The sequence below is a fragment of the Lepidochelys olivacea genome (genome assembly GCF_965140295.1).
Source record: "Lepidochelys olivacea isolate rLepOli2 genome assembly, chromosome: 4".
Taxonomy (NCBI): domain Eukaryota; kingdom Metazoa; phylum Chordata; order Testudines; family Cheloniidae; genus Lepidochelys; species Lepidochelys olivacea.
Window position 1 is genome coordinate 36978637 of NC_140414.1, and position 25690 is coordinate 37004326.

At 41.8% G+C, this 25690-nt stretch overlaps 1 protein-coding gene across 5 annotated transcripts in view; it reads right to left on the minus strand.

The window, feature by feature from the left end:
• Positions 1–115: 115 nt before the first annotated feature.
• The window catches only part of TBCK (TBC1 domain containing kinase), a 210826-nt gene continuing 185251 nt past the window's right edge, over positions 116–25690 (minus strand). For 3 of the 5 annotated variants that reach the window (XM_084625510.1, XM_084625508.1, XM_084625509.1), the window contains one exon: positions 23461–25284. In XM_084625510.1, coding sequence (XP_084481636.1) covers positions 25174–25284 — 111 coding nt within the window. In that variant the 3' untranslated portion in view covers positions 23461–25173. Of the gene's footprint in view, positions 508–1092; positions 1319–2055; positions 2166–16059; positions 16126–22321; positions 23156–23460; positions 25285–25690 lie in introns of those variants that run through there. The other 2 variants (XR_014711230.1, XR_014711231.1) reach the window with 2 other exon arrangements.

Here is a 25690-nt window from a genome sequence, read left to right on the forward strand (position 1 = left end):
CCCCAACTCCCAAGGCAGGGGAAAATGAGTGCAAAGAAACACCATGAGTTTGCAATTCAATTTCCTGCTCAGGCAGCTGCTGAGCTCAAAATGACAGCTTGACCTCAGAATATTTGTCACGTAAGGTCCACTCATATGTGACTGGGCTAGTACAATGTCAATACATGGCTTAAATTATTAATTTTTATTTGTTTGCAGTAGTACCCAAATGCACTAGGCACTTCGCAGACATTCAAGAAGGGAACACCCTGGCCCCAGGAGCTTACAATCTAAGGACAGACAGAGACATGTCAGGGAAAGGAAACTAAAAAACAGAGTGAGTGAGTGAAAAAAACCAAGAGTTATTGTGGTGAGATGGAAAGGCCGCAGAGGGAAGAGTCTGAGCACTCGCTGCTCCTAAACGATATTCTTTCTTCAAGTGATGATAGACTGACAGATCTGTATTACGCTCAATATTCCAATCTTCTGCCAGACTGACTCTTCTTCACTCACAGGGGCTTTCCAAGCCTAAAATAAACAGTGATGAAAAGGCAAATTACTGCACCTTCCTTGTCACACACACTTAAAAAAATAAGCTCAAAAAGCTACCTTTTGTACAGATATTGTTTTCTGCTCGACATTTCACAGTATAATAAGGATTATAGTTAGTTCTGGGGAGTATACAATATATGCTGCTATAAATGAGAAATCCCATCGTTTCTGGAAATTCTGTGGTTTTCTGCAAAAAGGGGAATTTAAATTATAGGCATATTATTGTATGTGAACTCCAGTAAGCTCACTTATAAACATAAAAGTTACAACTAACAGTTTCCATTACTTCCTCTCAAAATTCTACCAGAACCAAGCCAGTCAAAATTTGGATTCGGGGAGGGGTGACAAACAAAACACTTCTGAAATGTATTAGAGCACACAAAGAAAGTAAGAATCTAACTACAGGATGATCAGTCAGGATTTAAATCTACGTTTCGTGAGAGCTCTAGATGACTCAAACCTACTGAGCCTTTCTCTACCTTTCTCAATAGCTTTGCTTGAACATACAAATAGCTTTTCTGCGGCTCTTGTGCTGAACTAGATTGGATAAAGGTTACTCACTGTTTTACACTTTAGATTGTGATTGACAGCTTGGCAGGCTTTCAACATCAGCCTAGAAGCATTCAGCAATTACAAGCTGTACTGTATAATGGGGAACGTGCTGTGTGTACATAGAGTGCTCTGGCTGCATATCGTCCCCTGGCCAAGAGCTAATGAGATTTTTTTCCCTTGTGGTTTTCACCAAGAGTAGAGACATCCTCGGCACTGCTTCCCATCGACCTCGCTCCTGAAACAAAATATTACATAACTGTAAACTGCAGCTCAGCAAACAGTCATGAAGGGCCCCTTCTCCCTCTGACACTAACTGCACACAAGTGCAATGGGTAATTTGATCATGAGAGATTCCAGGAAAGGTGTGCACATTCTCACATTGCTTGCAATGTTTTTTGCTGTTTTAATGTAAATGACATTGCTTCTGCTGATGCACAGGGTTGGTGGGTGGGCTTTTGTTTTTGTTTTGCTTTCCAAAAAGAGGACAGTGCTGGCAACTGCTGCTCCTTAGCCTGATCAAAAGCTAGTGAAAATGATGAAAGTGAGAGATAGAAAGGAATAGCTCAGCTCCTTTAGCAGGCTCAAGCACAAGTTGGGTTTTTGATCTTCTTCGCTTTAATTTGTCTCTATGTCACTGCAGACAAAACAGGATAAAGGCCCTGATGCTGCAAGTTATTTAAACACACACCTACTTTTAGCATAGCTCCATTGACTTCAACTTGCAATCGTCCTTGGGATTACTCACATGCTTAGCACATGCTCAAGTACCTTGCTGAATCAGGGCCAAAGTGTGTAAAGCTAATGTCAAGTCTAGCATTAAAATGTATTAAACTCCATTATTCTTAAAAGCGTTACCTTGAGAGTGAAGTCTGAAGCAGATCTAAAGGGAGCAGAACACAGACCCTCAGAGGATTTTTCAGATATCCTAAAAGGCTAATAGTAAGGTAGATGCATTAGGGGACCTCTTTTTACCTGCTTTGAGGCTACAGCGAGGACATCATTCAGCACTGAATGGTTCATTCAGGGACCAGGTTCACTCTATTGTGCAGGCAGAACAGGTAGACAACTAGAGCTGCAAAATGCTAGGGAAGCAACAGGTTACTAATGATTATTGATTGGAGTGACTGCATTGCTAGCATTTCCCACTGAAACCATTTACAACTGGCACCCTAAAAATTCTGAGCCCTCTAAGGGCAGATTTCCATGTGCTCAGCACTCACTATTGAGATCTTGAATCCCATTTAGGCATTTAAATAAGAGTCCGACCTTCAAAAAAAAAATTTTTGTTCAAACTGCTGAGCTCTTTTGAAAAATCTTGCAATTAGCGATGTCCTTTCTGCTGCAGGAAAGGAGAACCAAAGATGACCTATTCCCAACTGTGCTGGTATTTTTAAAATTATTATTGTATTAGCTAGCCTTCTGATGTTACTCTGGACTTCTTATGAGAAGAGCCTGCAATTCCGGTCCTTGAAAAACACAGCTGTTGGATCATATTAAAGAAGTTCTGTATTAAAATCACAAATGAGTTTGATTCCCCAGAGTTTAAATTCCAGGGTATTACTAATTAAGAGGTCTCTTGGTTTTTGGTACTGTTTCTCTCCCTCTATGTGTGAAACTTGCAAGCTGCTAATCGTGTTAGTACATTCTAAGACAGAGTCTGTTCTCAAAGCAATTCACAAGAGAGAGACTCAAAGCAATACTCTAACAACAGAAACAGCACCCAGAGACTCCCCGCCCTTTTGTTGTATTAACAATTGTGATTAAAATAGAGATAGAGGATGTATGTGGATGGATGCTTGGTGTGGATAATAACTGAATGATCAGGGAGGTGCCAGCCTAAGAATCCAGTGTCCATCGGCTGAAGAAGGCGTCAAGTGGAAATAACCAGAGGACCCCCCCCCCCCGGAGGGCAGACTGGAATCCACCCAACAGCCTCAAGAATGGGAGAACCAAAGAACAAGATAACATCTTGGAGCCGTCAGGAATGTGCTATCTGCTGATTGATTCAGCAACAGCATGATGAAGCAATTCCCATAGACTGGCATAGGAAGAAATTCCTATAAAAATGGACTCTAGAAAGTGAGAACTTTGGGGTCTGATTCTGCAAACCAACTTCCAGGAGCATCAGATGAGCATCTGACAAGGCCCTGCTCCCTCCTCATGTCCAGGCCACCTGGCCAGTGGCTTGGCATGAGCAACTCTAAGGCTGGTAACTATGATAACAACCTTGCAGAACCTGTGTGTGTGGGTGTGTATGTGTGTGTGTGTGTGTTTGTATGAATGAATGTGTGAATAAATATGAGATTGAATGGAATGTTATAGCTATAACTAACTGCTTACTATGATTCTTTCTGTATTCACAATAAATGTGGTATTTTGCCTTTTTCCCTTTAATAAGATCCTGCTGGTTTTTATTTTATTGGTACAACACAGCCAGTGGTTAGTTGGAGGATCCCTGGTAATTGTTTTGTTTTCAGGACACAAAGTTGCTTGAGAAGCTGAGGCTGTATCCTGTATGAATGGATCTTAAATCAAGGACTGGGCTGAACAGTAGGACAATACACTACTACATGAAATGAAAAGGTGGACAATGTAGGTTGGAGTCATAAGATATAGATACAGAGGATTTTGATACACTGAATCAGGTCACAAATCCATTTTCTCTCATTCTGCCTCTAAAAGTGGCCAAATACCTGAAAATTCAGAGTAAGGCAAAAGTCCTCCATGCAAGGAAAACAACAAGCAGGCTCCAAGCTAAAAATGTAAGCAAGGAAAATGATTCCTTCTTGATCACTGGGGTAGTCAGTTTATTTATTGAAGTACTATATTGGATTCTCCTTACTTGTATCTTGTTGCTTGTTACATACTTCATTACTAGTCAAAATGATCAACTCCCTTTTAAAATTCAGCCACATTACAACACAGCTACAGCAGATATGTATTTCTGATCTGACATATTCTAAATTCTCTCTCCTTTGCTTCTAATTTTTTTCAACTATTTAAAATTTATTAATCTGGTTCCTTTGTAAACAGTAATTTTTAATTAATTAAACATGTTATTTGTATTACACTAGCAACTGGAGGCCACAACGAGACATCAGGACCCTATTATGTTACCTACTGTACAAAGAGCCCTAAAGAGAGTTTACAGTTGTGGTTAGCAACAAGGAAGCGTAGGTGGATGAAACAAGCAGGTGAGGGAAGGGGAAGGCTAAATTATCAATGTTACTCACAAATTGAGACCTCTTAGTCTATGACATACTAGGTTTGGTTTGTTAGTCTGTAGTCTAACTGAGCTCTAACAATGACTCATGCCCATTTAAGACAATGGTTAGCAACCAGCTTGTGTTCTAACTCCTACATTTGTCCCTGTTTTGCTTGTCAGTTTCTCATAAATTCTTAAACACAAACAGGAGTTAGATAGAAGTTAATTGTCTCTGCCGATTTATCATGACCTGGCCCTTCCTCAGCTTGACACTTGTTTGTATGGCAATGTAAAGAAAAACATGGTACTTAGAACAATCCTCACCTGACCCCTATATCTAAACAACCATGTACTTTGGGAGAGTGTAGGTGTTGAAGTGTTGAGTTTATAATATATTATATATGTATATTAATACACACACACAAACCGTGGTCAAAATGTTCAGATTTGGGTTAGGCACCTAAATCCTTAGGGGTGTACACACACACACCAAAGTCTGTTGAGTGTCTGAAGCGCACACAGAACAAAGTTTGAGACCTTCACTGCTGGAACTTTGACTAGGTCAGGGCTCAGTTCTGGATACATGGAGGGGACTCCAGAGAGAGAGAGTGTGAGTGAGTGAGTGAGTGAGTGTGAGAGTGTGATCCTGAATACAGAAGGAAGAGTCAGGACTTAAAAGACAAGGGTTGAGATTTTCTTTCCTCTTCTCTGAAGAGGCCATCCAAAGAAATAAAACACAAGAAATATATATAAATGAAATATTAACATCCATCACAATATAAATACCAGAAAGTTAGGAAATGCACAAGTTAAGGGCAAGCTTAATAAATTCCTATTGCCCTCATGTTTCTAGTACTATGCAACTGAGACTGTTTAATGCAAAACCTTTATGTACAGTATAGCACACAAAATGTGGGCACTTTAACTTTTGGATTCCTTGCTAATTAGGAAAAAAAAAGGCAAACCCACCCCTGCTGGAATGGGAGGTGACAGCACACACTGCTGTCTTAGGACTCTAATAACTCTTGAGATGCCCCAGTCCACAAGGGTGGCCTGTGTCCCATAACAAGTGATGAGCCAAGTCTGAAGCACAAACATCAGTGTCAATTATTCTATCTTGTAAGGAAGAAGTAATGAGAGAATAACTCCTTGCTGCCTTCAACTGCCTCCCACCATCCCCACAGTTCTCCATCCATCATTGGAAGACTCTTCTTGATGAGATACCTTTTAGAATGGAATTTTCCACCTCTCTCCATCCCACCCACCCCTTGTACAACAGTTGTCTCATCTCACTACTAATCCTAATGTCGTTGGCTCCAGGCATGTGCTAATAAGAAATGAATAACTCTGAGGACAAGACAGCTCAAAAGACACATTTTAACCCTCCTGCCCCCCTCCCCCCCAAAAAAAACCCCACACACTTTCAGGAAAGGAGAGCACATGGGAAGGGGACTCTAAGCATGTGCAAGAGCAGAGAGGAAGGGTCCAGGAACTGCAGTAAAATCAGAGTGAAAGGTAGGGGACAGCTGGGCAGACATCGGATTATTTAAGGGGTCAATAGAGGAAATCTGTGGCAAATGTTTAGTAGCATATGCACTTGCAATGCAGACTGGCTGTGAGGAAGCAATGCAAGGTGGTCAGGAGAAATGAGAATGACCTGTGTAGATGAAGGAGACCGTGTTAGAATAGTTAGAAGTAAGGCTTATTACAAGAGTTGGGATCTCTATGCCACTGCCTCAGCTGTGTTACCAAGTCACTTCTGCTCTCTGTGTCTCAGTTTCCCCATATGTGTGAAATGGGGATAACACTTATCTGCCTCTGTAAAGCACTTTGAAATTCTTGGATGAAAAAGCACTAGATAAGTGCAAAGCATTATGGGTAAATCTAAAACACTGCTATGGAGGAATTTCTAGAGACAACACCCTTGACTGGTACAGGGGGCACAACTCCTCACAATACCCTCCATTTGACTTGCAAGTTCTTAACTTCTTTTTCAAGATAACCATTTGTTAGCTATATTACAGTAATGGCTACTAAAATCTCAATATTCCCTGCTCCAAGTACCTGCAGAAACTATGGTATCTTCCTACATTTAGAAGAGGATAAATAATAGTACCTTAATCAATGCGGAGAGTTACAACTGTAGAATTTTAACTGGTCCTGCTGTGAAAACCTGTAGCACTCAGAGTCAGCAAGTTCCACCATGAACATCTAGCACCCATTTTCATTCAATGAACTGGGTTTGCAGAAACAACTTTGCTTGGAGTAGAATTCTAAAGTGTCAGAAACATAACGGGATCATTAAAGCTTCAAAGGATTAAGAGGGAGAGATATTTAGTGTGGGGAACAGGGCTGAGGACAGATCAAATTCAGCAATGTAATGACTAGAAAACTAAAACTTCTCAAATATCTTGCGTACAATAATACATGTTCCTGAATCCTCAGATGGTTATATGTTTGCTATTTTAAGTAATATCAACAATTACACAGCAGAAGAAAGATTTATCATGCTACTTTTGTGTTCAGTGGTACCAGAATTATGTATTTACCCCAGAAGCAAGATAAAATTTCCCCTACAGAGATGCCTGAAAAGAGGTTTAACCATGACTCACTTTGGAGTCAGCTTGCTGTGATATTACCAGGTGAATAAATATTAAGGACAAAAACCTCTCTTCAGACAGGTGACGGAACACCTGGGAATACCTGGAGAATGAATAGGGATTCCAGTTCCGCTGTTCAAGTTCATTCCCTTTGTATAATGAGAGTATGGAAGCTAAGAAAGCCAGAACAGCATCTATAATAACTGCAACATGTCACATGCTACATTGTTTAAACACTAAGTACCAGAGAAATAAGATCCAAGTCTAAAAGTTTGGATCCAGATCTCAACTTTCCCAAAGTTTATGAGGCATTCAGACCCTAAGTTTTGGTTCTGGTACATCTTTGGTAAAATACAAGATTTGCTCTGCACCAACTCCTGTTGTTGACACAGACATAAAGGTGAGGAGGTGAAAATAGAGATATGAACCAAAAATGTGTAGCTGCTCACTTATTAGTTATTGGTATCATAGTACCACCTACAGGCCCCAGTTGAGACAAGGGAACCCTTGTGCTAGGCCCTGTATGTATACATGGTATGCATCTCTTTGCCCCAAAAGAGCTTACAAAGGGAGAGAAAGGAAGTACTATTATCCTCATTTTACAGATGGGAAACTGAGGCATTCTTTCATCAGAAAATGCCAGGTTGTCAAAATGATTCTCTGGTCCAGGACAGAATTTTTGGTCAAAACCAGAGAGCCACAGAAACACCCAACCCAAACAGCCAATAGCCTGGTTAGGAAACACACCTAGACTGTGGGAAACCCAAGTTCAAGTCCCTGCTCTGCCTGATTCAGAGCATGGACTTGAACTTAGGTCTCTGACAGCCCAAGCAAGTGCCCTAACTGGGATACAGAGTCAATCTCTCTTTTTTGTTTTGGAGCAGTTCCACTTTATATAAATTATTGAATATTAATTGAGCTAGAAAAGTGAGTATCCTAACCACCAGGCTACTGGATATTCTGGAGGGCATTTCTCTCTCGTTTTTTCATGAAAACTTTCCAAAGATCTCATTTTCATTCCACCACAGAACAAAAACAAATTCTGAAACCTCAAAATTTTTCTTGAAACAGAATTCTTGTTTTCCAGCCAGCCTCACTAGCCACAGAACTGGAGTCAAACCATATTGGCTAGAAGCATATTTAAATGTGATTGTTGCTAGCAGGGCTCTATCTGGGGCCATGTTATTTATTTATTAAGGAAAACCATAATAGCAAAACAATGCTATAGGCTAGCCTCCTATATAGTATGTAGTGTGTTTTTGAACTCCATGGTTCCAATTCTCAGACAAAAAATCCAGTGTACTCTGGTTAGGGATGCCATGAGAGAACTCTGCTAGTCCTCTCCTGTGTTTCAACAAGCTTAGAGCTAGCACAGTTCTGATCCCAATGTGGACAGGCCATGACAAACTACAGTTGCTCTTTAAGAGCATGATATACAGGATCCATGCAAACTTTAAAGACATTCAGGTCTGCTTCTCATCTTCCACTCATCACTTTCCTACAATGCAAACCACAAGGCTACTCTGAAGTCCTAAAAAAAAAGAGAGATTGGAAGGAAAACAGAACAAAAGGACAATGTTTTTTAAAAATGTACAAAGACAATTTCTGCCTTGTAGATGGTTATTGGCAAAGCTATGATCTGATTTTATTATAGGAGAACTAGAATGTAAAAGTTTCGTATTTATTTTTACAGCATTTGCTAATCTAAATTAATATTTGACACCACTGCCAGTATTTTAATCAATGCAAACTGTATCATATTTCATTACTGCTTAACTGTAGCAGGAACAATATACAGTTTTTCATATATGCACCATAAATATGACTGAAGGATATAGCAAGTATACATCTACAACTCCAAACTTCACCATTGGAGAGGGTTCAGAGAAAAGCAACGAGAATGATTAAAGGATTGGAAAACGCCTTAAAAGTGATATACTGAAGGAGCTCAATCTGTTTAGATGAACAAAGAGAAAGTTATGGGTTGACTTGATCACGGCTTATTGGTACCTACCCGGGGAACAAAAATTCGATAATAGAGGGCTCTTCAATCTAGCAAACAAAGGCACAGCAAGATTCAATGGCTGGACGTTGAAGATAGACTAATTCCATCTAGAAATAATGTTCACATTTTTAACAATGAGGGCAATTAACCTTTGGAACAGTTTACTAAGTATTAACGCAGGTTTCTCCCTGACCATAAATTTTTAAATCAAGATGGGAATTTTTCTAAAAGCTATGCTCTAGTTCAAGCACATCAGGTGGACTTGAGGCAGGAATTAATTTACGGAGTCAGATGGCCTGTGTTATACAAGAGGTTAGACTAGACAATTACTATAATCCCTGCTGGCCTTAAAATCTATTAATCTAACCCCTCCGCCACGCCATTTCTTCATCACAAGTTGGTTTTGGACTATATTTGTGTGAATGAAAATTCAGGTATTTTTTTCTAATTAACATCCTGTGATAGGGACTCAGTCAAGAGCGGTGGAATTAAGAGGTCTGGGGAGGAGATGATCTATGTTTCTGCCCCCACATCTAGAAACACCCCCTGCTCAGCTTTGCTTCCCCTCCAACTCCACCCCATGCCACCTAGCTCCAGTTACTGTCTTCTCATTGGCTGATTGGGAGCTGAGAGACCAACAGATTCTGGTCAGGTCTCAGTCCAGCAGTGGGAAGGGGCAAGGACCACCTTTGCTAATTGGCAGGCAGTAATGGTGGCAATTATGGAGGGTGGAGGTGAGAGCGAGACCGGGAGGGGCAGGAGCAGCTACCACAGCACCCGGAGAGCAGGTAGGAGCTGGAGTGATTGCTCCCTCATTCAAGGTGCAGCTTTGCAGTCTCTCGGTTCAGTGGGTGGCACTCTTCACTAGTGCTGGTCCATTGCCAAAGGTTTGCTGTTAAAGCACTGGACTATTGGAAGTACTTTAACTTATAGTCATCTATAATCCAATGGCACTTATTGCAAGAGTAGGGATGTAAACCCTAGCGTCGACCAAATTCCAGCCCTGGTAATTACAAATCTTCTGCCTATCTAAATGGCTTCCAAAGCTTCATTTAGATACAGTATTATTCACATTCGGTCCTAAACTTTTGTATGGTGTTGTGCCAGGTTTCCTCTTAGAGGTGGCTGTATTTCAGCTGTGAAGTGAGGCTTCTGTATATGAGTTTGCATAATCTTTTGACATGAAACCTAAGATCAGCTCTTATAATCAATAATGATGATGATAATCCTTTAGTACTGATGATGACTAAATGTTTGTTCCTTGCTGTCTGAGCAAATCTAGCTAGAGATTATGGGCATGTGAATACATAACTGACCTCTGGATGAATAAGAAGAAGGTTGACACAAATGGTAACTTTTTCAGTTCTGTGAACTTAAAAGAGTCTCGAAAAAGCTTGTACCCCGTTGTAACCATGAACGCTCAAGAAATGCAAATCTAAGTTTACAGATATTCCCCCTCTTGTTCCAGACTTCTGAAACCTAGATAATGGAAGATTTCTTACCGATAATCTGCTTTCTGCTACCAGCGTCTCCCACAATACTGAGACATCTGGGCTGCTCCTCTCCACACTGCAGCTCACAGAGGTGGTCCAAAGATGCAAAACTGTGTGCACTGGCCACGCATCCCTGTTCCTTCTTGCTGCCAGCTGAGTCATTCCCAAACTGTGTAAAACTCACAGAAGGATATCAGTAACTATGTACTATGTATAATAATTGGCATATAGCCTGCATCTTTATGATACAACACAAAGAAAATATTTGACCCTTTGGCATAATGCCATCCAGCATGGGTAGAATCGAGGAAGGCACTGTTAGCGGAAAGGAGATTATTGGTGAGAAATCTTCCTTTTTGCTTCCCAGCATCTCCACAACAGACACATCTGGGAAGCAGTGAACAGTGATCTGGAATATAAGGTTAGAAATCCAGTAATAAGATAAGGTTTCAGTGTAACAGCCGTGTTAGTCTGTATTCACAAAAGAGAAACAGGAGAGACTGCTCTGTGATTTCATTATTTTCATCACTTCTACATGTAGCTTTGGGCTCCCTGTCCCGCCTTGGTTGTTTATGTACATTACTGTAATTGTGTTGTCTGACTGAACTGGGATGTGATTTCCCTTCAGGGAGATCCAGAACTTTCGTAAAAGGGTGTACAAACTTTTTCGAGCATCTTTAAGTTCACAGTACTGAAAAAGTTACTAGCGTGACTGCTCTCTATTTTAAAAGATTTATGCTTCCTCTAGGTTCCAAGTTCCCTGGGTGGTGAGAAAACCCAGATGAGCACCCTCGCTCCCCAGCTCCTCACGGTCATATGAGAGTAAAGACAAGAGAATCTGGAAGGCATAGGGACAGGCCTTTGCAGATATTCTCATGCAATGGTTCTCTACCAGGGCTATGCATACCCTGGGGGTATATCAACTTATCTAGATATTTGCCTAGTTTTACAACAGACTACATAAAAAGCACTAGCGAAGTCAGTACAAACTAAAATTTCATATAGACAAATGAGAAAGTAAGCAATTTTTCAGTAATAGCATGCTCTGACACTTTTGTATTTTTATGTCGGATATTGTAAGCAAGTAGTCTTTAAGTGAGGTGTTGTCATAAAAATAAAGGGAAGGGTAAACCCCTTTGAAATCCCTCCTGGCCAGGGGAAAGCTCCTCTCACCTGTAAAGGGTTAAGAAGCTAAAGGTAACCTCGCTGGCACCTGACCAAAATGACCAATGAGGAGACAAGATACTTTCAAAAGCTGGGAGGAGGGAGAGAAACAAAGGGTCTGGGTCTGTCTGTAGTCGTCTTGGCCGGGGACAGAACAGGAATGGAGTCTTAGAACTTTTAGTAAGTAATCTAGCTAGGTATGTGTTAGATTATGATTTCTTTAAATGGCTGAGAAAAGAATTGTGCTGAATAGAATAACTATTTCTGTCTGTGTATCTTTTTTGTAACTTAAGGTTTTGCCTAGAGGGGTTCTCTATGTTTTTGAATCTAATTACCCTGTAAGATATCTACCATCCTGATTTTACAGGGGGGATTTCTTTATTTCTATTTACTTCTATTTTTTATTAAAAGTCTTCTTGTAAAACACTGAATGCTTTTTCATTGTTTTCAGATCCAAGGGTTTGGGTCTGTGGTCACCTATGCAAATTGGTGAGGCTTTTTACCAAACCTTGTCCAGGAAGTGGGGTGCAAGGTTTTGGGAAGTATTTTGGGGGGAAGGACGCGTCCAAACAGCTCTTCCCCAGTAACCAGTATTAGTTTGGTGGTGGTAGCGGCCAGTCCAAGGATAACGGGGGTAATATTTTGTACCTTGGGGAAGTTTTGACCTAAGCTGGTAAAGATAAGCTTAGGAGGTTTTTCATGCAGGTCCCCACATCTGTACCCTAGAGTTCAGAGTGGGGGAGGAACCGTGACAGGTGTGGTACACAAGACAAATCAGACTCCTGAAAGGGGTACAGTAGTCCAGAAAGGTTGAGAACCACTGTTCCCATGGATGGTCTACAACTTTAGGGAGCTGAGTGCCTGGACTGGGACTTGTACTTGGTCTTTCATGTGTCCTGGGGAGTGATTCTAGGAGAAAGGATTGAAGGCACTTGTTGTGCGATTTTTCCCAATTGAGGATTCAGATACATGATATCAGAAGGCCCAAAAGCTGAAAACACTGTGCTATAGTACGACTTCCACAGATGACAAGATCCTGGATCTTGTAGAACCTTTCAAGTGGCGGAGAGATTTTTCTATGTCCACTCCTAGGTGAGAGATGATGGTTGAAGGAATCAGGGAGCTCTTTTTTACATTGAAGGCAAAACCATATGCTTTTAGGAGGTCCAGAGTCCGAGCTGTGGCTTTGTGCACCTTGGCTTGGGATGGGGCTCTTATCAGGATGTTGTCGAGACAGGGTATACACTGTGCCCTGAGCCTAGCTATAATCACTACCTTACTTTTGTAAAGACCCTGGGGACCAAACACAGTTCAAAAAGGCAGGTTTTGGTACTGGTAATGCTTCCTGCCATAAAGGAATCTCAGGAGTCTGCAGTGACGTGATCCACTGATGTCAGGAAGTCTCCTTGAGAAAACAAAGCACTGTTGAGGCCAAGGTTACCATTTGGAACTGTGTCCTTGGCAGCCAGCTGCTGAGCCTCTTGAGGTCGAGGATGGCTCTAACTCCCCCACCTCAAACTTCTGGACCATAAAGAAGATGGAGTAAAACCCTAAGACTGTTTCTTCTGAGGGCATGCTTTCTAATACTCCTCTATCCAGAAGATGAGAAGTCTTGTTCTAGGTTAGCTCATGTTTTTCGGGGCTGCCGGAAATGAGTGACTGGATGAAGAAAGGATAAGGTGGAGCCCTAAAGTTTGAGGGAGTACTCCTGGCTCACTGTGTCCTTCACCGATATGTCCATTGTGGATGCGTACCTCTGTTCCGTGAAGTGAGAAATTCTGCCTCCTAGCTTCAGTTCTGGGAGTTGACACATATGATCACTACCATGAGGTGGTCTTGGAGGCTGCGGGGCCACCTCTGGGCTTTTCCCCCCAAACCTTGATTTCAGGGCTTACCTGTAAAGAATCTGCTTTCCCTTCACTGGTACTTCTGCGAGGTAGAGAGGTGAAAGGAGAATCTCTGTCTGAACATTGGCTTGTATTCTTTCTGGAGGGCACTTAACAAGGACAGGAGGAACTGCTTGTTTTTGTTTTAATTTTTCACCACCACTTTGTCTAGCTTTGGTCCAAAGAGAATGGAGTCTGTACATTTTGCTGAGCACACTACCTGTTTAGAGTGGGAATCCACCTTCCAAGGTTGGAGCTCCATGTGGATGCCATGGAACTGGCTGAAAACTTTGTTGTATTCAGTGAAGTTTTGGCTAGAAACACTGCTGCAACAGAGATTTTTAAGAGTAGGGCTGAAATAAGTGTGATATCTGTCCCTCAGTACCCTGAGATCCTCCAGCCAGGAGACATGCTCTAGCAAAGCATGTTGCTGACAGACACACCCTTAAGTTAGGCGAAGAGGCCTCAAAGTCTTTCTATGAGAGTGGTCTCCACTTTCCTGTCTGGTCCTTAGGGAAGAATTCTCCTTCTGAGGGGATAACCATATCACTTGCTAGGGATGCAACAGCAGCATTGACCTTTGGGACCTCAGCAACAGAGTTCTTTGGCTCCTGTAGCCTGTAGAACCCAAAGAGATTTTTACTGATATGTTTGCCTTTGTCAGGCTTGTCCCACTCCTCCGTGATCACATCCTCAAAGGAAGAGTACAAGGAATTGAAGCCTTAGGAGAGGATTCTGAGGGTACATATTTGAGTTGAGGCTTGCTTTCTGAAGCCTGTTGAGGCTGGATCTGTATGGTAGATACAACCTTTCTGTACATGGCTTCAAACTGTGCGGGTGGGGATGGATGGAGAATCTGTGCTGTGTCTTCTCCTGAGCCTGCTCAGCTACACAGCTCAATAGCTCTCCTTTCTCTGCGCGGAGGGTGGGGGGGAGGAGGAGGAAGAGTCAGAGAGCACATTCCTCCCTGTCCCCCAACCCTTTTTCTCTTTTTGCTCTTTGTTGGTCTCTTTGCCCTTGTAGCCCGCCTCACAGGCCAAGGTGCCCTGCTGTGGCTCTGATGAGGTATTTTACAGCTTGCCTTCCACAGTGCCTGAAGCCCTCTAGGGAATTCTCTGATTCCTCCAGGGCTCCCAGTCCTCTAGAGCAGGGAGAGGTTTGCTGCCTCCATCCTTCTGCTCAATTGAGAGGGAGGGGGACTGTTTATGGGCTCCTTCCCCCAGGACATTTAGGAGTCATTTTAAGATTTGGGGGTGAGGAGAACCTCTAGTCCCACCAGACTGTTTTCTTTAGAGTCCAGGAGTACCCTGAGACATACCCCATAGCCCAGCTGGATGAGGTCCTTCAAGCTTCTCTCTGCTCTGTTCCATAGCTCCAGGTCCATTTTCCCCACATCGGGGTGGTGGAGTCAGGTTGTCACATGCTTCTGACTGCTTGATATGTTAGAAAAGCAAAGGACTCACTTGTTCCAAAGAACAAAGTATCTACCTTTTCTTATGTACCTATATGGTCCCCATCACTACAGTATCTGAGTGTACCACAATCTTTAATGTATTTCTCCTCACAGAACCACTGAGAGATAAAGCAGTGCTATTATCCTAATTTTACAGATGTGGAACTGAGGCACAGAGAGACTAAGTGACTTGCCTAAGGTCACACAGGAAGTCTATAGAAGGGAACTGAGCACAGACCTCCCACAAGCCAAGCTAGCACCCTAAACACTGGACCTCCCAAAAAACAAATTATGCCATATTCCTGTTCTGTAGACGCCTAAGACTTCTGTTCTAAGACTTTATTCCCCTGATCCATCAAACTGGCACCTTTCACCAGAACTAAAACCACAAAGACTTCTTTGTAAGAGTATGTTGTGCTAGATACCATATCTGGCAATCAATCAATCAAATCAATCAATAAATAAATAGATTTTTGGCTCCCTTCAGTTCAAGACTGTTGTAGTCAGTAACTCAATGTAATCACTCTGAAGTTGGCTCTCTAACTTCTGGCTATGCTCATCTCATTTAACATAATGATTACTACATAAATCCATGTGTTTATGTACTTTATCTCTTCCCTTAGACAGGTTACTGTGTCCTGGGCATTGTTATGTATCAGTGCATCATGGAACATGGCTGCTAAAGTGTATAATAAAATTTTAATCTAGAAATAAAATAGTTGAATTACAAGTGTGTACTGTCTGAGGGCATCCTGTAGTAATAACACCAAGAGACAACAACAAGTTGATTTAGAACAAAACCATCATAGTGATTTACAGTATGATTGAACAGGTTTTGGAAGGAGCCCAAAAGCTTTGCAAGCAATATATTATGTCTAATCTAAACTCATCCAATGCATGACACCAAAAATACAGTGTAGTCAGTGTAAACAGATCCTGCACTTTGCCAGTCATATTTTTTAAACTGCACATAATAGATATTGGATTATTTCACACTGACAGCTGGGACGGCCCCCTGCAACATTAACTTTTGTTCAGTAATGTGATTATGATGATACTAAATGGGTTTGTTAAGATAATGAATAGACTACAGATTTAGTTGTCCTACCGATATTACAGTGATATCACTTAGAGTATTGTTCACCACAAAATTAATAGCTTAACACTTACCTGGGAGACTATATAAACTTCTTCCAAAAACAGATAGTCATCTCTGACATCAATTTGCTTCGCAAGCTGCAAATCAAAAAGGATGATGATGCTGGCATTAGAAAGGTGGGATCAGTTAAGGAAAAAAATATTTTTCTAGCCGAACACACAAGCCTGATGTCAAATCAGTCTTCACAGATCAAAAGCAGTTGGTTCCTCCTGGACAGAAATAATCTTCTGGAAGAGATAATAGTTCATTAAGCACTCTTAGTGGATCTGTGCAGGGTGAACCCAGGGAAAAGTAGTATGAGAACACAGTATGGTGACTCAAAAGGTGATGGGACAAGGCTTACAGGAGCAAATTAAGTTTCCAACTTCATATAGGAGAGTGGTAGGCCTTGTGACATTGACATAAACTGTGACTATATAGATCATTGTTGCAACCAGGGTTGCACCAGTTCTTATACAGAGGAGGTCAAGTGGGGTGTCTATGGAAAGGTTGTAGTTTGCTGGTTTTGATTATGCTGTCTATATGTGTGTATCATTTTTGTAGTTGAAGTTATGAATATTGGCTTTGCATTTGTTTGAGTCTAAGTAGCCTAAGTGAAGCATTTGGTCAGCTTCTTGAGAAAGGACTATTCTCAGTGAGTGCCCAATCAAGAAACACTTAACTGACCATGGACTTCGGGAGACACTAATCCACATCTGAGCTTTCCTGGGAATGTTAAAACTAACATATAAACAATGGCATTGGCCTGCAAAAAGCTGAATCATTCATAGACATGTGACTTGCCCAGGTGGCTACAGACTCCACCTTGTTGTTGTGATTTTGCACAGAGGAACAAAGGGGTTTCCCACAAGAGAAAGAATATAAGAGGCCCTGGAAACTCCTCTATTTTGTCTTCAGCTGTCTCAGAAGATAGGCATCTCTTTGGGGTGGAGAGGCTAAAAGACACTGGAACAAAGGACAGTAACTATGGGGGTGTGAATGATTGCTGGACCCAGTCTAGGAAGGAATCTAATCTGTGCCAAAAGTTTATTGGAACATCTCTGAGGGTGAGATTTACCTGCATTTAGTTTCCTACTGTATTAGACTTAGACTTGTGTGTTTTTGTTTTATTTTGCTTCGTAATTTACTTTGTTCTGTCTGTTATTACTTGGAAGCACTTAAAACCTACTTTTTATATTTCATAAAATCACTTTTTGTTTATTAATTAACTCAGAGCAAGTAATTAATTTCTGGGACACCAAACAGCTGTGCATCTCTCTCTATCAATGTTATAGAGGGAGAACAATTTATCAGTTTACCCTGTATAAACTTTATACAGACTAAAACAGATTTATTTGGGGTTTGGATTCCATTGGGAACTGGGTATCTGGGTGCTGGAGACAGAAGCACTTCTTAAGCTGTTTTCAGTTTAGTCTGCAGCTTTTGGGGGACATGGTTCAGACCTGGGTCTGTGTTTGCAGCAGGCTAGTGTATCTGGCTCAAAAAGACAGGGTACTGAAGTCTCATGCTGCCAGGGAACATGGGCTCAGAGGCAGTCTCAGCACATCAGATGACAGTCTCAAGGGGGGGGGGGGGGCGGGTGTCTCTGTGACCCAACCCATCACAGGCCTGTCTAATCCTTTTGATAGGAAAAGATATTTTGAAAAGTGGGGAAAACAAGGCCACAGTGATTCTCATAGCTCCTGATATCAACATATGAACTCATGCCTTTGTGAAAACCAGAGAAGAGAAAATATAAACATTCTCTGACTGAAGAAGCTTCATTAGGGCTTACACCCAGGTTGCAACTGTAGACCAAATATAATAGCATGCCTTTGTTGTACGTTATATTCTGAATTTCTGGAGACTGCACATATCTATTATTTAGGCCCAGAATCCTGATCACCTCTGATCAAAGACAGGAGCTCAGTGTGTCTCACTGTATGACAATGTAAGACACAGCCTCCGGGTTGCTGAAGTTCTGTTTTCCTGGGAAGGGATTAACTCCTTCAATGTATAGTCTGTGGCTTTAAACTCCAGCTAACAGATGCCCAGAAGAGCATCCTTCTTGTGTCACCAGTACTCACATGAGGGAGATTTGGGTGGTTGACCCTGCCATTCAAGCCCACATCCAGACACATATACAACCCATATACTCTGCAAAATCTAAATCATGCATCTTTTCTCTTGCCTGAACACATTGTCCTCAGCAGCCATGGTCACTTTTCTCATTACAAGGCACAAGAAAAGTGGAGATCATATGCAACCTTGCCTTACGCCAGTAACAATCTTAAATCATTGTGGGTCTCTGCTCTCTGTCCTGATGCAGCACACAGGCTTGGCAAACAAAGCTTTTACAAATTAACAATCCTTGCTGGAATTCCTTAGTGTCTCAGGATCTTCCAGAGGGCTTCTGTCTGAACTCTATCAAATGATTTTATGAAATCAAGGAAATTATCTTCTGCTGGTATTTTAAATCTCTCTTAATGAGTCCTCTCAAATGCGAAAATCTGGTCTGAATACAACCTTCTGGACTGAAATCCAGCCTATTCCTCTCTGAGTACTTTGTCAACAGCAGTTTTCATCCTATTCAAATCAAAATAATACAAAATTTTTTGCAGGTGGCAGTGTCACCCCTTTCCAGTTATCACAAATAAGCTTGTCCCCCTTTTCAGGAATTTTGCAGATGATAATACCTCTTCCTCAATCTTTAGGAAAGATCTCCTTTTCCCAAACCAATCTGTACAACCTGCACATGTAATTTACCATCATTTTCTCCCTAGCTTTTAACATTTCAATATCTATATGGTCATAGCCTCATGCTTTACCACTCTTTGGTTGGTTTATAGCTTCATTTACTTCATCAAAGGCAATTATTTCTTGTGACATGAAGAAATAGCAGATTTTCCTCTCTCTCAATATGTGTTAATGGTTCTGGCTGGTCAAGCAGAGCCTGGAAATGTTTCATCCAACAGGCTCTCTGTGGTTAGAATTGTACCAACTCAAGTCTTCAACAGGACACAATGGTTCGAGAACTGTGATACCAGTTGTGTAGATACTAAAAAAAGCTTTTTAGAATCTCCTCTCTTGTACACCTCCTCAGCTTCTCTTGCTTAGTTTTCCATTCATTCTCTATTATCTCTTCTAGATGATCCTTTAACTTTCTTGTTTGTCCACATATTCTTGTGGCAGAATAGCTCCTTTTCTGCTGTCTTGTTCTTGAATTAGAGAATCCAACAAATCTCCATGTATTTGTTGGCACCATTCTTCTTTTCGAAAGCTTCTCACACCCATTGTATTCCTGGCTGCATCCACAGTTGTTTCTCTGAAAAACTGTCATTATTCTTCTATGTTCTCCATCAGTGTCTTTAACTCTTCAAATCCATTGTGAAGTTGCAGCTCAATATGTGCTTACACAGATGGATCTACTAACTTTCTCGTATCATCCATATCCTCTACCTTGCATGCTGACACCTTTCTTGAGTTTTATTTTGATTGTCCCAATAACAAGATGGAGGTTACTTTTGATATCAGCACCTATAAGCACCCTGGCATCCAACAGAGATCTTCTCCACCGCCTACTAATAGCGACATGAGTATGCTGTTTCTGGGCGAAGCATCATTTGCTATCCATGTCAGTTTCTGGCTTTCCTTGTGTGGAAAAGTGTAATCCCAATGCAAAGATTGCTTAGCATGCAGAGTTCAACAAAATCATTCACCATTGTCATCTGTCTTGGGAGTGCCACATCTGTCCATAATGTATTCATATCAGTATTATCATCACCAACCTGTGCATTTTGATCTTCCATAAGACAATGACATATTTACGGATCTTATCAAGGAGGCTCTGCAATCAATAGAAACGGTCTTTGAACCATCCTTTGCTAATGTTCGCTGGCACATACTACTGAACTGTGACTTTTGCGAGGTTTGTCACAAAGTGAGTAGTCATTATTCTTGAGTTTACAGGTTCCCATTCTTTCAGTAAGTTCTTTGCTAAATAATAAACCTACACATTCCCTGTGTGCATCATCCTCTCTTCCAGTATATAAAACAATCACACCTTCCAACAATAATTTGTCTCAATTTACCTCCTCTTACTCAATCCAAGTATACTTAGGCCAAATTTTCGTTTCTCTGATAACTTGTATCAGTCTACCTATGCTCCAAAGTGAGCTAACATTCCAACACCCAGTTCTTGTCTTAACCTTAATGCCATTTCAGATTAAGAACTTCCTTGCAACTTTGATTTTCCATCATCATCATTTTGGCTGGATTGCTGGTTGGCCAGTAACTTGTCTTTTGTCCAACAGACTGTGGTTCTCCACTGTTAATGCCTGTATTGTCAAATCTGTGGCAGACTGGTCTTCTCTTTGCATTGTTTCTGTAACGGAAAGTATTTTTGCATAGATAGGTTGTTAGCCTCATTCACAACTCCCTACCAGGACTGGTGGACTGCCTTTAATCTGGCTCCTACTCTTTGACCTGTCTGATTTGGATGGCCCTTCCAGGAATTCTGTTCCCTCAAGCACAGCTCTCAGGGTCACTGGAGCATGCAAGCCTCCCACCACCTCAAGGTGCAGTCCTGGGGAAAAATGATTGATTGGAACCTGGCCTACATCTGCCTTGAGGTGAGTGGCACATCATAGTCATTTTTGGCTACTCCTAGATGAGTAAGGACCACCCTGAATTGGCAACATTTGACAGGACCATGGAGAACTTTCTCTGGAATCAGAGGAATGAGGTTGAGGAAGGGACAAAGTTATAGCCAGAAAGGAAGGGCCCTGCCAAGCATAAAGGCAGGAGAGAAATCAAGGATGTGAGAACTAACTGCCTTTGCCCAAAAAATTCACTACACAAATATCTTTGGGTGCCAGAAAAACCTTTGGAAGGAGAACATAATGAAAATATCAGAGGATGGTTCTGGGCCGAGTACTGGGGCTGCGGAGAACATATTGCAGAACAGCAATTACATAATGGCCTGTAAAGGCCAAGGGGGAATGGGACTGCTAGAAGAAGGGCATAGTGGATGTCGTTTTTCTATTGCTTTCATTGGACATCCTGGCAGTTTGACATACCTCCATGCCAACAGCAGGACTTCCCAGCAGTGCCAGAACTGGTGAAATAGATGTAGTGTGAGAATATCAATGACCAAAACACAGGTCTACTTTTCTCCTTTAAATCAGATAGCATAAAAACAGAACTCTGTAGCGAGAACAAGTTACCAAACAATTACAAGAATCTCACACTTCTAAGAGGAAAAGATAAAATCAAATTTTGTCACTGAGTGCTGGAACTGGCATAACAACAGAATCCAGATACACAAAGATTTCCATGAAGAGCTCTCAGACTGCAAGACCCATTGTGTGTGGTGATATTTTTTTAGTTGTAACAAATACTTATCTGCAGAGATGAAAGTAAGCCAGTAAGGTCTGGTATGGCATACCAGCAAGAGTCGGTGCGCCGTACCAGACCGGCTTCCCCAGGTGGTGATTTAAAGGGCCTGGGGCTCCCAGCAGTGGCTGGAGCCCCAGGCCCTTTAAATTGCCACCAGAGCCCTGGGGCTCCATCGGCGATTTAAAGGGTCCAGGGCTCCTCTGCAGTAGCGGTGGCTGGGAGCCCCTGGCCCTTTAAATCACCACCGGAGCCCTCAGCCGCCGCTACCCCAGGGCTCCGGCAGCGGGGCTCAGGCAGTGATTTAAAGTGCCCAGGGCTCCAGCCGCCACTACTGTCTGGGGCCCTTTAAACCTCTGCTGGCTCCAGCAACAGGGCTCCAGCAGCGATTTAAAGGGCTCGGGGCAGTAGCAGCAGCCAGAGCCCCGGGCCCTTTAAATTGCCGCCCGAGCCCTGCTGCCGTAGTGGCGGCTGAGGGCTCCGGTGGTGATTTAAATGGCCCAGGACTCCCAGCCGCAGCTACCACAGCAGAGCCCCGGGCCCTTTAAATCTCCGCCAGAGCCCTGAGGTAGCGGTGGCAGACGGGAGCCCCCAGGGCACTTGTAGGCAATTTAAAGGGCCCAGGAGCCCCAGACCCTTTAAATCACCACCAGAGACCCCGGCCGCCGCCGCTACCCCAGGGGCTTCACCAGCAGGGCTCGCACAGCAATTTAAAGGGCCCAGGGTGGTAGCAGTGACTGGAGCCCCAGGCCCTTTAAATCACCATCCGAGCCCTGCTGCCGGAGCCCCTGGGGCTCCTTCAGCAATTTAAAGGGCCCGGGGCTCCACTCTGGGTAGCAGTGGCCAGGAGCCCCGGGCCCTTTAAATCACTGCCGGAGCCCTCTGCCACTGCTCCTACCCCGGGGTTCTGGCAGCAGGGTTCGAGTGGTGATTTAAAGGTCCCGGGGCTCAGCTGCGGTAGCGGTGGCCGGAGCCCCAGGTCCTTTAAATGGCCCCTGAGCCCCGCGGCTCCCAGCCACCTCCGCAACTGGTAGCTCCGGCAGTGATTTAAAGGGCTCAGGGCTCCCAGCCGCCTCTACCGCAGCCGGAGCCCCATGCCCTTTAAATCTCAATTTAATCTCTAAAGGCCCCGCCCCCTGCTCAGGACTCCGGTGTAACGGTAAATCCTTTATATTACTTTCACCCCTGCCTATCTGAGACACACCAATAAAAGTGGAGTCTAGAAATTATGTGCAATTCCTTTCTTTAAAATGTCTCAAGTTTTGCATATCCTCATTCCATCTATTCAGCCTTTTAAAATGTCAGTAACAAAGTAATAAGTAGTGCTACACATTAGCAACTCAATCTAGTCCAGTTTAAGTTATACAAGTGTTAAGGTAAATGGCATAACACATTTCTAATTGCTTCACTGTAATTAGATGTTGCTCAATGATTCTGTGCATTTCCTGGTCTTGCACGTTTCTTTTTTTGTGACTCCTGTCCCTGTAAATAATTTTTTTCTTGACATACATTTCCATGTATGAAGAATAATGCAGTATATAGGGCTGCTCAGATCACAGTCACCTGGTGATATCAAGAATTGCTAATGGTGTGCCACAAGTGAACCTCTGAAGCAACTTCAGAATAAAACTTTCTGCTCATTGAGCAGTCCAGATCCAAGTGCTCTGGTGGAACAGCTCCCTCTAGGACGCTGATCTTCCACGGTTTCAGTTATGAGATAATCTTGTCGGCGATCTACAGAAGAGCACATGGTCCGTATTTAGCCTTTCTTCAAATGGCTTAATATTGGAAATTAATCTTTTATGACATAAGGAAAGAAAAAATGTAAATATACTGAGCTGCTGCAATGCTCTATTTGCAAAGTTAAAACCAAATCATCACATGAATTCCCAAACTAGGGCAAGCACTAGTTTTAGTCACTTTTTCCAGAGTAAGTCCTTGTATACTAACACTGTACTTTTATTGTAAACCTTTACAGTTCATGGACCACTCTAAAAAAAGGAACATTGTGTCAACTCAAATGACAAACTCCCATCTGCTCACACTAACAAATCTTTAATGCTTTTTTATTTTACAAGCTACTTTAATATCTACAACCACATTATAAAATCAGATAATACTCAGAAGAATGCACAAGGAAGTTTTCTAATTTTAAAGTTATAGGAAGATTCTTAGTACCATCTCAAAGTTTTTTCCCTTTAAACATCAGCCCTCCCTCACTGGCTCTTGCTCTCAGGGCATTAGAGCACAATACATTTATTTTAATGCTATTGATTTAGGGAGCCTACAGCCTGCATCACATCTTTTGGGATTAAAGATATTGTACTTTTATCAGTGATGTACAGGAAGATATAGATTATTGTAGATTTTTGGAGGTTTTTTTAAAAATTTTACTTAGAAAAATTAATTTTTGGAACCATAGCAAAGCTGGGGCTAAACTGTGGTTAAGCTAAAATTATGAGGCATAGAATTCAGATATTTTTCACCATAATCAAAAGGTGAGTCTCACACAAATAAAGCCTTTAATCAAACAACAAAACAAAAAATAAAGTCACTCTCCCTTTTAGCTCCTTGGCAGCAGACAGACCCCATTTCCTGTTCCTATCTCTGATTTTGACACTCTTGGCTTCTGACTGCAAGAAAAGTCATTTCCAAATTCTCTTTACCCAAAACCATCTCATCCCACTTGTGGTACTTGGTTTCACAAAACTGCAGCACTGGCATATATTTTATTTTAGAGATATGACTGCTGAATCAGTGTGTCAGTTTTAAAGTTCAGACTCAAGAAGTGATCCTTCAAAAAGTGACTACATTGGCAGGTGGAATAAAGTAGATCACCCAGTACACCTTTTCCACCTTCAATTAGAATGTATATTTCTATGAAAGGTTGGGGAGTCCTATCGTGTGAAAAAACAGAACTGCTTTTTTTCCTTCATCAGTGTTTCAAACATGGACCACTATTATTATTGTTTGGCTAATTAATCTTTTGTCATTTCCCACAGTACAGTCAGAAGCCTACTTTTCCTGCATATTTTAAGAATTCTCATGTTTCAGGAAACGTCATTAAATTATTTGCACAGGATGAGGCCTACTCTGCAACAGCTACGGTAATAACAGAGCAAAGGAAATCTGAATGAACAATTCTCTAAAAGAAGGTATATATCTGGATATATTCAGCAGCACTCCGAACACGATTTCCAGTTTGGGATTTATTTATTTTCTTTTCCTGCTCAGATCAGAAAACAGCTGCCCAGAGCAAAAGTGGATCATTAAATGCAGCATTTATTCTTTAAAGATTTGATAGAAAAAAAGTGTTCTTTGTAGTAAGATGTGTGTGATACAATTTCAGCCTATTACTTTCAATGTTCACTCTCTAAAATATTTCTAAAACATAATCTATTTAATGCAACTGTGATCTCTCTGGCAATGGTTTCTCCTGTTTTGCTGAAATATGTATAGACCCTAAATATTTACCTGAGCTACACTGCTTTTCTACTGGAATCTGACAATGCTCGATGCAGATTTCATTGCTGCTGAAAGAAGTCCCTTGCCAGACTTAAAGCTTCACATTTTTCATCCAGTCCAATTGAAGTTCCATGTCAAAGCTCTTTCACTCCAGATCCACATGGAAAGACACTAATAATCTGGATTTCTTGTATACTGCAGATGTCTTAATGCCCTTAGGGTTTATGATGCTCACACACAGTCGACAGAACCCTCTAACTTTAAATTCTCTCAAAATTTGTAGTGGTTCATATCTGTGGAGAAGGAACTGTCAGAAGACCAGTTGGCTTGATCTTGTTTATGCCTCCATCCAGAATGCAGACTCTTGGATATTTGATTTGCACTAGATGAGCTGCAAACTGAAACAAATACACATCGTTAGTATGCTGTCTATTGCACTCCTTTTTCTGAGCTAAGAAAGCGAAGTGAAACAGAGGATAACCTTAATAATATCCCTGTATAATATCTGCATTCACCTGTGAACCCCACAACAGAACTGCTTTCCTACTAACTACTATGGCATAGCAGCCTATAAGAGTTTGTTTGTTTGTATGCATTGCATTAAATTTGGTGGTCGTGAAAAGCCTCACATTGGTCGCTCTGAATTCTCTTTACAGATGATGTATTGTACAAACATCTGCAGGTCCAGTTTCCTCACTCATCACTATTCCTTAACATCTGATCCAGAGGAACCATCCTCTAGTGGTTTAAAAGTGGAGATAAAATTCTCCATAGTCATCCAATTGCCAGCATCTGTCATTATGA